This window comes from Heptranchias perlo, chromosome 21, assembly GCF_035084215.1.
Source record: "Heptranchias perlo isolate sHepPer1 chromosome 21, sHepPer1.hap1, whole genome shotgun sequence".
In the NCBI taxonomy this organism is placed as follows: domain Eukaryota; kingdom Metazoa; phylum Chordata; class Chondrichthyes; order Hexanchiformes; family Hexanchidae; genus Heptranchias; species Heptranchias perlo.
Genome location: NC_090345.1, coordinates 1,235,316 through 1,249,309, shown reverse-complemented (window position 1 = coordinate 1,249,309; position 13,994 = coordinate 1,235,316). Strand labels below are relative to the sequence as shown.

At 50.7% G+C, this 13,994-nt stretch overlaps 1 protein-coding gene across 8 annotated transcripts in view; it reads right to left on the bottom strand.

Moving 5' to 3' along the window:
• aldh18a1 (aldehyde dehydrogenase 18 family, member A1) overlaps positions 1-13,994 on the bottom strand; it is a 57,993-nt gene that overhangs the window by 11,534 nt on the left and 32,465 nt on the right. For all 8 annotated transcript variants that reach the window (XM_068001937.1, XM_068001936.1, XM_068001943.1 and 5 more), the window contains 3 exons: positions 13,330-13,429; positions 12,161-12,381; positions 2,425-2,562 (listed from right to left, as the gene is read on the bottom strand). In XM_068001937.1, the coding sequence (XP_067858038.1) occupies positions 2,425-2,562; positions 12,161-12,381; positions 13,330-13,429 (459 nt within the window). The remainder of the gene's footprint in view (positions 1-2,424; positions 2,563-12,160; positions 12,382-13,329; positions 13,430-13,994) is intronic.

Here is a 13,994-nt window from a genome sequence, read left to right as displayed (position 1 = left end):
CCCTTTAATATCCCACCCAGTCTAATCCCACTCTCCCCTCACTCCCCGTACCCTTTAATATCCCACCCAGTCTAATCCCACTCTCCCCTCACTCCCCATACCCTTTAATATCCCACCCAGTCTAATCCCACTCTCCCCTCACTCCCCATACCCTTCAATATCCCACCCAGTCTAATCCCACTCTCCCCTCACTCCCCATACCCTTTAATATCCCACCCAGTCTAATCCCACTCTCCCCCTCACTCCCCGTACCCTTTAATATCCCACCCAGTCTAATCCCACTCTCCCCCTCACTCCCCGTACCCTTTAATATCCCACCCAGTCTAATCCCACTCTCCCCTCACTCCCCGTACCCTTTAATATCCCACCCAGTCTAATCCCACTCTCCCCCTCACTCCCCGTACCCTTTAATATCCCACCCAGTCTAATCCCACTCTCCCCCTCACTCCCCGTACCCTTTAATATCCCACCCAGTCTAATCCCACTCTCCCCCTCACTCCCCGTACCCTTTAATATCCCACCCAGTCTAATCCCACTCTCCCCCTCACTCCCCGTACCCTTTAATATCCCACCCAGTCTAATCCCACTCTCCCCCTCACTCCCCGTACCCTTTAATATCCCACCCAGTCTAATCCCACTCTCCCCCTCACTCCCCGTACCCTATAATTTCCCACCCAGTCTAATCCCACTCTCCCCTCACTCCCCGTACCCTTTAATATCCCACCCAGTCTAATCCCACTCTCCCCCTCACTCCCCGTACCCTTTAATATCCCACCCAGTCTAATCCCACTCTCCCCTCACTCCCCATACCCTTTAATATCCCACCCAGTCTAATCCCACTCTCCCCCTCACTCCCCGTACCCTTTAATATCCCACCCAGTCTAATCCCACTCTCCCCCTCACTCCCCGTACCCTTTAATATCCCACCCAGTCTAATCCCACTCTCCCCCTCACTCCCCGTACCCTTTAATATCCCACCCAGTCTAATCCCACTCTCCCCCTCTCACTCCCTGTACCCTTTAATATCCCACCCAGTCTAATCCCACTCTCCCCCTCACTCCCTGTACCCTTTAATATCCCACCCAGTCTAATCCCACTCTCCCCCTCACTCCCCATACCCTATAATATCCCACCCAGTCTAATCCCACTCTCCCCTCACTCCCCATACCCTTTAATTTCCCACCCAGTCTAATCCCACTCTCCCCTCACTCCCCATACCCTTTAATTTCCCACCCAGTCTAATCCCACTCTCCCCTCACTCCCCATACCCTTTAATATCCCACCCAGTCTAATCCCACTCTCCCCCTCACTCCCCGCACCCTATAATTTCCCATCCAGTCTAATCCCACTCTCCCCCTCACTCCCCATACCCTTCAATATCCCACCCAGTCTAATCCCACTCTCCCTCTCACTCCCCATACCCTTTAATATCCCACCCAGTCTAATCCCACTCTCCCCTCACTCCCCGTACCCTTTAATATCCCACCCAGTCTAATCCCACTCTCCCCCTCACTCTCCATACCCTTTAATATCCCACCCAGTCTAATCCCACTCTCCCCTCACTCCCCGTACCCTTTAATATCCCACCCAGTCTAATCCCACTCTCCCCCTCACTCTCCATACCCTTTAATATCCCACCCAGTCTAATCCCACTCTCCCCCTCACTCCCCGTACCCTTTAATATCCCACTCAGTCTAATCCCACTCTCCCCTCACTCCCCGTACCCTTTAATATCCCACCCAGTCTAATCCCACTCTCCCCCTCACTCCCCATACCCTTTAATATCCCACCCAGTCTAATCCCACTCTCCCCTCACTCCCCGTACCCTTTAATATCCCACCCAGTCTAATCCCACTCTCCCCCTCACTCCCTGTACCCTTTAATATCCCATCCAGTCTAATCCCACTCTCCCTCTCACTCCCCATACCCTTTAATATCCCACCCAGTCTAATCCCACTCTCCCCCTCACTCCCCGTACCCTTTAATATCCCACTCAGTCTAATCCCACTCTCCCCTCACTCCCTGTACCCTTTAATATCCCACTCAGTCTAATCCCACTCTCCCCTCACTCCCCGTACCCTTTAATATCCCACCCAGTCTAATCCCACTCTCCCCTCACTCCCCATACCCTTTAATATCCCACCCAGTCTAATCCCACTCTCCCCCCTCACTCCCCATACCCTATAATATCCCACCCAGTCTAATCCCACTCTCCCCTCACTCCCCATACCCTTTAATTTCCCACCCAGTCTAATCCCACTCTCCCCTCACTCCCCATACCCTTTAATTTCCCACCCAGTCTAATCCCACTCTCCCCTCACTCCCCATACCCTTTAATTTCCCACCCAGTCTAATCCCACTCTCCCCCTCACTCCCCACTGTCCTTTCCCAGTCACTTATCCAAAAGTTTAAATCAGCACCTACCAACTGAACTGCGTCCTTGACACCATGAATAGAAAGTGCTTCCTGGGTCAATTGGTGCAGGATCTGGTTGCTGTACGTTGCTTCTTTCCCTCCTTTCAATAACAGACCATTTCCACTTGCTATTGCCAGTGCAGAAACCTGTAAAATGAAGATAAATACTCCGATTTCAAACCATTTTTAATTCAGGTTTATCTAGTGTGAAATGATCAGTCTGGACATGTGACTGGACTGTTTTACCCAATATAAATGCATCAACAAAGTTGTTCTGTTTGTTAAAATCATTCAACTGGAACCCATTTGCTGTGCACTGACCTCATCTCCGGAGAAAACCAGCCCAGCTCCCTTAGGATACAGAGCAAGCGGCTTGGGATGTTTTGCTCCATTAAAGGTGCTATATAAATGCAAGTAGTTGTTATGTTGTCGAGTGGCAGCAGTGGATTCTCCTGTTTCTAAAAATTCTTGCATTCTTAAACTTCATTTGCCTAAATGAGAAGCATGAGTACACTTCAAAAGTCACTCATTGGACGTAAAGAGTTATAATTATATCGCACCTCAGCTTGTCTTAAAAGTTCTTTCTTGTTTCTTTCATTCCTCACTATTAAGTTCCTAATATTCAGAACAATCCTTGCTGCTCTGTATACCTTGGGTGAGCAGACTGCACACAGTACACCAGTCTGATCAATGCCGCACACAGAAACAGTACAACCTCTTATCAACTGTGCTCTATCCCGGCTACTGCTCGAAAAAAATTCTTTCAAAAACACGAACTCAAACACTATAACTTTGTTTTCCAGCTATCATTTCTGGGACCTCAGAATCTGTCAGTATTGGATGTGAACCAATGGTTTGCAGCACAATGGAGGCCATTGAGCCTGTCTGTGTCTAAGGCCAGTTGTGCTCGAACACCCAAAATGATGCAATAACCTGCTCTCACCCCATAACTTTGTATCTTTTTCTGCTTTAAATATTTATGCAATTTCCCCTTAAAAGATCGAATGGTCTCTGCCTCAACCACTCTGTGGTAAACCACGCCTCGCTCCAACAACCCCCTGTGGTAAACCACGCCTCGCTCCAACAACCCCCTGTGGTAAACCACGCCTCGCTCCAACAACCCCCTGTGGTAAACAACGCCTCGCTCCAACAACCCTCTGTGGTAAACCACGCCTCGCTCCAACAACCCTCTGTGGTAAACCACGCCTCGCTCCAACAACCACTCTGTGGCAAACCACGCCTCGCTCCAACAACCCTCTGTGGTAAACCACGCCTCGCTCCAACAACCACTCTGTGGTAAACCACGCCTCGCTCCAACAACCCCCTGTGGTAAACCACGCCTCGCTCCAACAACCCCCTGTGGCAAACCACGCCTCGCTCCAACAACCACTCTGTGGTAAACCACGCCTCGCTCCAACAACCACTCTGTGGCAAACCACGCCTCGCTCCAACAACCCCCTGTGGCAAACCACGCCTCGCTCCAACAACCACTCTGTGGTAAACCACGCCTCGCTCCAACAACCCCCTGTGGCAAACCACGCCTCGCTCCAACAACCCTCTGTGGCAAACCACGCCTCGCTCCAACAACCCCCTGTGGTAAACCACGCCTCGCTCCAACAACCCTCTGTGGCAAACCACGCCTCGCTCCAACAACCCCCTGTGGTAAACCACGCCTCGCTCCAACAACCCCCTGTGGCAAACCACGCCTCGCTCCAACAACCCTCTGTGGTAAACCACGCCTCGCTCCAACAACCCCCTGTGGCAAACCACGCCTCGCTCCAACAACCCCCTGTGGCAAACCACGCCTCGCTACAACAACCCTCTGTGGTAAACCACGCCTCGCTCCAACAACCCCCTGTGGTAAACCACGCCTCGCTACAACAACCCTCTGTGGTAAACCACGCCTCGCTCCAACAACCCTCTGTGGCAAACCACGCCTCGCTCCAACAACCACTCTGTGGCAAACCACGCCTCGCTCCAACAACCCCCTGTGGTAAACCACGCCTCGCTCCAACAACCCCCTGTGGCAAACCACGCCTCGCTCCAACAACCCTCTGTGGTAAACCACGCCTCGCTCCAACAACCCTCTGTGGTAAACCACGCCTCGCTCCAACAACCCTCTGTGGTAAACCACGCCTCGCTCCAACAACCCCCTGGGGCAAACCACGCCTCGCTCCAACAACCCTCTGTGGCAAACCACGCCTCGCTCCAACAACCCTCTGTGGCAAACCACGCCTCGCTCCAACAACCCCCTGTGGCAAACCACGCCTCGCTCCAACAACCCTCTGTGGTAAACCACGCCTCGCTCCAACAACCCTCTGTGGTAAACCACGCCTCGCTCCAACAACCCCCTGTGGCAAACCACGCCTCGCTCCAACAACCCCCTGTGGCAAACCACGCCTCGCTCCAACAACCCCCTGTGGCAAACCACGCCTCGCTCCAACAACCACTCTGTGGTAAACCACGCCTCGCTCCAACAACCCTCTGTGGCAAACCACGCCTCGCTCCAACAACCACTCTGTGGCAAACCACGCCTCGCTCCAACAACCACTCTGTGGCAAACCACGCCTCGCTCCAACAACCCTCTGTGGCAAACCACGCCTCGCTCCAACAACCCTCTGTGGCAAACCACGCCTCGCTCCAACAACCACTCTGTGGCAAACCACGCCTCGCTCCAACAACCCCCTGTGGTAAACCACGCCTCGCTCCAACAACCCCCTGTGGTAAACCACGCCTCGCTCCAACAACCACTCTGTGGCAAACCACGCCTCGCTCCAACATCCACTCTGTGGTAAACCACGCCTCGCTCCAACAACCCTCTGTGGTAAACCACGCCTCGCTCCAACAACCACTCTGTGGCAAACCACGCCTCGCTCCAACAACCCCCTGTGGTAAACCACGCCTCGCTCCAACAACCCCCTGTGGTAAACCACGCCTCGCTCCAACATCCACTCTGTGGCAAACCACGCCTCGCTCCAACAACCACTCTGTGGCAAACCACGCCTCGCTCCAACAACCCCCTGTGGTAAACCACGCCTCGCTCCAACAACCCTCTGTGGTAAACCACGCCTCGCTCCAACAACCACTCTGTGGCAAACCACGCCTCGCTCCAACAACCACTCTGTGGCAAACCACGCCTCGCTCCAACAACCCTCTGTGGCAAACCACGCCTCGCTCCAACAACCACTCTGTGGTAAACCACGCCTCGCTCCAACAACCACTCTGTGGCAAACCACGCCTCGCTCCAACAACCCCCTGTGGTAAACCACGCCTCGCTCCAACAACCACTCTGTGGCAAACCACGCCTCGCTCCAACATCCACTCTGTGGCAAACCACGCCTCGCTCCAACAACCACTCTGTGGCAAACCACGCCTCGCTCCAACATCCACTCTGTGGTAAACCACGCCTCGCTCCAACAACCACTCTGTGGCAAACCACGCCTCGCTCCAACATCCACTCTGTGGTAAACCACGCCTCGCTCCAACAACCCTCTGTGGTAAACCACGCCTCGCTCCAACAACCCCCTGTGGCAAACCACGCCTCGCTCCAACAACCACTCTGTGGTAAACCACGCCTCGCTCCAACAACCCCCTGTGGCAAACCACGCCTCGCTCCAACAACCCCCTGTGGCAAACCACGCCTCGCTCCAACAACCCCCTGTGGCAAACCACGCCTCGCTCCAACAACCACTCTGTGGTAAACCACGCCTCGCTCCAACAACCACTCTGTGGTAAACCACGCCTCGCTCCAACAACCCTCTGTGGTAAACCACGCCTCGCTCCAACAACCACTCTGTGGCAAACCACGCCTCGCTCCAACAACCCCCTGTGGCAAACCACGCCTCGCTCCAACAACCCTCTGTGGTAAACCACGCCTCGCTCCAACAACCACTCTGTGGTAAACCACGCCTCGCTCCAACAACCCCCTGTGGCAAACCACGCCTCGCTCCAACAACCACTCTGTGGTAAACCACGCCTCGCTCCAACAACCCTCTGTGGCAAACCACGCCTCGCTCCAACAACCACTCTGTGGCAAACCACGCCTCGCTCCAACAACCACTCTGTGGTAAACCACGCCTCGCTCCAACAACCCTCTGTGGCAAACCACGCCTCGCTCCAACAACCCCCTGTGGCAAACCACGCCTCGCTCCAACAACCACTCTGTGGCAAACCACGCCTCGCTCCAACAACCCCCTGTGGCAAACCACGCCTCGCTCCAACAACCACTCTGTGGTAAACCACGCCTCGCTCCAACAACCCTCTGTGGTAAACCACGCCTCGCTCCAACAACCACTCTGTGGTAAACCACGCCTCGCTCCAACAACCCCCTGTGGTAAACCTCGCCTCGCTCCAACAACCCCCTGTGGCAAACCACGCCTCGCTCCAACAACCCTCTGTGGCAAACCACGCCTCGCTCCAACAACCCTCTGTGGCAAACCACGCCTCGCTCCAACAACCCTCTGTGGAAAGAGATTTCTCCTGACCTCTCAGTGACCATTTTAAATTGATGTCCCTTCATCACCAACCCCCCTTTCCAGTCTTTTTCTACTCTCTTTCAAAACCCTTCATAATTTTAAAAACATCAGTTGAATCTCCTCTTAATCACCTGTGCTCCAGTGGAACAGTCCCAGTATCTCAAGTCTCTCCTCATAACTATCGTCTCCCCTCGCTGGCATCCTCCCGATGAATCTATGCTGTGCACACTCGATGACTTTAATGTCCTTTCTATAATGGGGTGCCCAAACCTGCACACAGTCCTGTAACTGTAACCTAATAAATGTCTTGCTAAATTCATCATTACTCCTTTATCTGCGTACTCTTTTTATAAAACCCCAAGTTATACTTGCCTTTTTGTGGCTTCATCTGCCTGCACTCACACTTCAGGGAATCTTATATTTGAACCCAAATTGTCTCTGTTCATCCACATCCTTCAATGTCTTCCCATAGAGTGTATGCTCCCATTCCCTGTTTCTTCTCCCAAAATGTATTACCTCACACTTATCCACATTAAATTGCATGTACATAGGAACAGGAGTAGGCCACCCACCACCTGTCTCCCATTCTGCTAACCTGTTCATCACACCTCCTATTTTTGTGTCCTTTACCCAAGTCCAAATCATCGATATACCGAGACCCAGCATTAACCCCTGGCGTACACCACCTCAAACCTTCTCCAGTCTGAGCAACACCACTTTACCCAAACTCTCTCTTTCCTGTCCATCAAATAACTTTCTATTCTCATTACTACATTTCCTGTTACACCTCACATCTCAATTTTTCTAACAAACCTTTTATAACGCACCTTATCAAACTCCTTCTGAAAATCCATATACACCATATCCACTGCATTCCCTATATTGATCCAATGGGCTACTTCTTCAAGAACTCCATTAAATTTGTCGAACACAACTTGCCGTTAACAAGTCCATGCTGGTGGTCCTTGATTAACCCATGTATTTCTAAATGTTCACGAATTTGCTCTTGAATTATGGATTTGAAGAGTTTGCCCACAACTAATGTTAGACTAACTGGTTTATAGTTACCTGGTTTGACCTTGTCTCCCTTCTTGAACAAAGGTGCTACTTTGGCTACTCTTCAGTCACTACACAATTTGTACATTTAAGGAGGATTTAAAAACTACCCAGAGCCTCTGCTTTCTCCTCTCTGATTTTGTTCAATAGTCCAGCGTGCTGCCCTGAGGGCCCAGTGACCTCTCCACCCTGAGTTCTAACTTTCTTTTTCTACAGTTAGCTCCATCAATTGTTCCATATCCTCCTCTGGTACACCTATGTTCTCAGTTCCACCATCATCTGCAAAAACCGATGTAGTATTTATTTTTATTCATTCATGGGATGTGGGCATCCCTAATTGCCCTTGAGAAGGTGGTGTTGAGCCACTTTCTTGAACCGCTGCAGTCCGTGTGGTGAAGGTTCTCCCACAGTGCTGTTAGGAAGGGAGTTCCAGGATTTTGACCCAGCGACGATGAAGGAACGGCCGATATATTTCCAAGTCGGGATGGTGTGTGACTTGGAGGGGAACGTGCAGGTGGTGCTGTTCCCATGTACCTGCTGCTCTTGTCCTTCTAGGTGATAGAGGTCGCGGGTTTGGGAGGTGATGTCGAAGAAGCCTTGGCGAGTTGCTGCAGTGCATCCTGTGGATGATACACACTGCAGCCACTGTGTGCCGGTGGTGAAGGGAGTGAATGTTTAGGGTGGTGGATGGGGTGCCAATCAAGCAAGCTGCTTTGTCCTGGATGGTATCGAGCTTCTTGAATGTTGTTGGAGCTGCACTCATCCAGGCAAGTGGAGAGTATTCCATCACACTCCTGACTTGTGCCTTGTAGATGGTGGAAAGGCTTTGGGGAGTCAGGAGGTGAATCACTCGCTGCAGAATACCCAGCCTCTGACCTGCTCTTGTAGCCACAGTATTTATATGGCTGGTCCAGTTAAGTTTCTGGTCAATGGAGACCCCCAGGATGTTGATGGTGGGGGATTCGGCGATGGTAATGCCGTTGAATGTCAAGGGGAGGTGGTTAGACTCTCTCTTGTTGGAGATGGTCATTGCCTGGCACTTGTCTTGTGCGAATGTTACTTGCCACTTATCAGCCCAAGCCTGGATGTTGTCCAAGTCTTGCTGCATGCGGGCTCGGACTGCTTCATTATCTGAGGGGTTGCGAATGGAACTGAACACTGTGCAATCATCAGCGAACATCCTCATTTCTGACCTTATGATGGAGGGAAGGTCATTGATGAAGCAGCTGAAGATGGTTGGGCCGAGGACACTGCCTTGAGGAACTCCTGCAGCAATGTCCTGGGGCTGAGATGATTGGCCTCCAACAACCACTACCATCTTCCTTTGTGCTAGGTATGACTCCAGCCACTGGAGAGTTTTTCCCGATTCCCATTGACTTCAATTTTACGAGGGCTCCTTGGTGCCACACTCGGTCAAATGCTGCCTTGATGTCAAGGGCAGTCACTCTCACCTCAACTCTGGAATTCAGCTATTTTGTCCATGTTTGGACCAAGGCTGTAATGAGGTCTGGAGCCGAGTGGTCCTGGCGGAACCCAAACTGAGCATCGGTGAGCAGGTTATTGGTGAGTAAGTGCCGCTTGATAGCACTGTCGACAACACCTTCCATCACTTTACTGATGATTGAGAGTAGACTGATGGGGCGGTAATTGGCCAGATTGGATTTGTCCTGCTTTTTGTGGACAGGACATACCTGGGCAATTTTCCACATTGTTGGGTAGATGCCAGTGTTGTAGCTGTACTGGAACAGCTTGGCTAGAGGCGCAGCTAGTTCTGGAGCACAAGTCTTCAGCACTACAGCCAGAATGTTGTCGGGGCCCAGCGACAGGTAGATTGGTGAGGACGAGGTCAAGTCGGTTTTTCCCTCGTGTTGGTTCGCTCACCACCTGCCGCAGGCCCAGTCTAGTAGCTATGTCCTTCAGGACTCGGCCAGCTTGGTCAGTAGTGGTTCTACCGAGCCACTCTTGGTGATGGATATTGAAGTCCCCCACCCAGAGTACATTCTGTCTCCTTGCTACCCTCAGTGCTTCCTCCAAGTGGTGTTCAACATGGAGGAGGACTGATTCATCAGCTGAGGGAGGGCGGTAGGTGGTAATCAGCAGGAGGTTTCCTTGCCCATGTTTGACCTGATGCCATGAGATTTCATGGGGTCCAGAGTCAATGTTGAGGACCCCCAGGGCCAATCCCTCCTGACTGTATATCACTGTACCGCCACCTCTGGTGGGTCTGTTCTACCGCTGGGACAGGACATCGCCAGGGATGGTGATGGAAGAGTCTGGGACATTGGCTGAAAGGTATGATTCTGTGAGTATGGCTATGTCAGGCTGTTGTTTGACTAGTCTGTGGGACAGCTCTCCCAATTTTGGCACCAGTCCCCAGATGTTAGTGAGGAGGACTTTGCAGGGTCGACTGGTCTTGGTTTGCCTTTGTCGTGTCCGGTGCCTAGTGGTCCGATGCCGGGTGGTCTGTCCGGTTTTATTCTTATTATGACTTTTCGTAATGAGATTTTACAACTGAGTGGCTTGCTAGGCCATTTCAGAGGGCAATTAAGAATCAACCACATTGCTGTGGGTCTGGAGTTACATATAGGCCAGATCGGGTAAGGACGGCAGGTTTCCTTCCCTGAAGGACATTAGTGAACCAGATGGGTTTTTACGACAATCCGGTAGTTTCATGGCCATCATTACTGATACTAGTATTTTAATTCCAGATTTTTATTTAATTAATTGAATTTAATTGAATTTAAATTCCCCAGCTGCTGTGGCGGGATTTGAACTCATGACTCCAGATTATTAGTCCAGGGCTCTGGATTACTAGTCCAGTAATATAACCACTATGCTACCGTACCCATTCGTATTTATTTAATATCTTCGCCAGACCGTCAACCTCCACAATTAGACGCTCCACTTTATCCCCGAATCGTCCTACCCTCTCTCACTATTCGTTTACTTTTCATATGATTATAAAAGTCCTTATTATTTGCTTTTATATTATCTGTTGGCCTATTTTCATATTCCCTTTTACCATCTAATCTCACCCCCTGCCCCCCCCCTGACCCAACAACTACACTTTCTGTATTCCTCATGATTATCCCTGGGATTGTTAGCCCTCACTTTATCATATGCCTTCCTTTTAAGTTTCAGGTTAGTTTAAATCTCTCTCTTTATCCATGGAACCCTATTACTTTTTGCCCCCTTTTTAGCTTATAGGAATGTATTTATTCTGTACTCTCTTTCCATCTCATATTTGAAGATTTCCCGCTGCTGATCAATGTTTCCTAACTTTTCGGTTCAGTTAAAGTGTCCCAGGATCCCTTCTTATCTCACTGAACTTTGCCCTTTTCCAGTTCAGCACCCTGATCTTTGACTCTTCATTGTCCTTTTCTGTTCTTACATTGAACCGAACTATGTTGTGGTCACTATTTCCCAATTGTTCTCCTACCCTCGTATCAGTTAGAGTGTCCACATTAATCACTTCATATTCAAGAGTTTAGCATCAGCCTACAGTGATGATCAATGGTTAGCAACCTGAAACATTAACCCTACGTTTCCCTCTCCATAGATGCTGCCTGACCCAGCATTTTCTGTTTTTATTACCGTAGTTCAGTGGTTGTGTTACTGATCCTGAGGCCTGCATGGATAATCCATCGATTGTGAGTTTAAATCCCACCGTGGCAGTTCGAGAATTTGAATTTAGCGTAAGAAAAAGCTGGTGTCAGCAAAAGTGGCCATGCGGTCTGGGCCTATATGTGACTCCAGTCCCACACCAACGTGGCTGACTCTTAGCTGCCTTTTGAAGTGGCCTAATAACTGACTCAGTTTGTATCAAACCCGCTACCGGTGGTTCAAGAAGGCTCACCACCACCTTCTCAGGGTGACTCGGGATGGGCAATAAATGCCGGTCTTGCCAGCGACGCCCACATCCCCAGAATGAATTTCTAAAAAAATGTTTTTTTCAATTTGTTCTCGTGATGTAGGTGATGTGGGCATGACTGGCATTTATTGCCCATCCTCGGTGAATTTACAAGCTCTCTACACAAGCCACTAGAGAAATTCTTTCACCATAGCTCCTTATGACCTACATTATCCTCACTGTTCAACTCCCCTGTGTGATATTCACTCATTTTGGTTTTACTGGCCCATATGGCTCTGTATCTGGCCCACTCTCCCCCTCCACAACCCACCCCCCACTCCCCAGGTACCATGTAGCTTTTTACCTGGGGGAGACAGTCTGGACGAGATTCAAAAATCACCAATAAGACACCAATAGGAACAGATATTTGCTCCAGATTCAGTCCGTTTGCAACTCTCGTCCTCCGGATCAGACGACCTACGCTGTCGTGAGCAGACGCTGCGATCTGTCGTAGGCCAATGGCCAGGCTGTTCAACTTTGCCGTTGTGAGGGCCAATCGTTTTAACAGCGGTTGGGAAAGTCGACCTGCTCCACAGAAAGAAAAACAGGTGTGTAGAAGTCACCTTCCTTTATATTCCTCATCACAGCTCTGCAAAGATCAGTTACTTCCAGTGAGAGTTGGCGAGGAAGTGATTAGCTGCTATAAGGGGCCAGCTCTGGGCGGGCTGTGCCGAGAGGCCCCTCATCAATCCTGGGTGACCATTAAGTCACATCAGTGAATTTGAAAATGTTGCTGCATATTGGTACAAAGGGGCAGCACACATTATAAAGTATGAGATTTGTCAGAGGAGCTGAGCTTAGCATCATGATTTAATGAGTTAAGCCCCTGGCTGAAGATTAGAGATAAGTCCGGCCATAAAGGGATTTCATTCTATGTAATTGGTCTGAAAGCATCACTGTTCTCTCAGTTCAACAGTTGTGAAAACATCTGTGCAGGTGAAGAGCTAAGGACGACGTAGGCCACCTATTTTATAAGCTGCCCAGTGTTGGATACGGACTCCAATGGGTCGACTGACTAGAACTGCCTGGATTCTCTTCAACTATATTGAGATAAACTCCTCCAGACTTGGGCTCCTTCTGGGAATACTCAGAGCGAAGTATACACATGGGACCCTTCTCTCCCTGCACCTCCCACAGCTCCTCTGTGGACACTGGGACTGAGGAGTCCAAAAGGATATTCGACGGTCCGAACCATTTAAATATGCCCACGTTCCAGCAGGGGCACTGGACAGTGATGAGGGGCAGGATTCTGGATGACTTTCCCTTCCTTGGTACAGGGGTGCCGAGACCTCGGGTAAGATGCACTGACTCAACAAAGGCTGGGAGTGAAACTTAGCCCCATCTGGTCTGTGTAACTTGGTGCCTTGGCCAATGGGAAGCTCAAACATGTCTGACCTATAAATCACATTGTATAATGTACAATAACCCTCGCGTCACAGATAATAAAGCCCAGAATAAGAGCCGTGCACTGACCCAAGGACACTGCTTTCTCCATGTCTCTTTTGTTAGCATTCAGGATCTCATCTCGATTGTCTGTCAGGAGGTCAGCCAGCCGGTGGATAATATCGGCCCTCTGCACAAAAGCAAGAAAGAAATCACGATATAGACGACACAAAAGGCACGCCATTAAGCCCAGGATTGTATCTGTGACCCCCATCCCTGGCCCTCCCCCATACAGACAGGTTAGCCCACGCTGGACAATGTTGGACGACTTTCGCCCCGCGGTGGACGACTTTCGCCCCGCGGTGGACGACTTTCGCCCCGCGGTGGACGACTTTCGCCCCGCGGTGGACGACTTTCGCCCATGCTACTCTTGTACATCTCCAAGCATCACTGAGTGCTGTGTGGATGTCAGAGCAGCAACAGATCAAAGGTTGGCCACGAGGAGTTTGTGTCTAATGTGGAATTTAACTCAGGCAATGTCTTCTCATTCCTGAACTTTCTTCATGCTAATACTCAACCCGCATCAGCCCTGGGAAAGGGGGAATGTTTCTGCACCACAATTGATCCTGGTCTCTCTCCACCTGAAGGGATCGAGCTTCATTCCCCATTGCCAGGGTCACCTTCCAGCCAACAAGTTGTCTCAACCCTTGTTCTGAGACCACACCGGGCTTTGCACTGTGAAACATTGTGAGAGG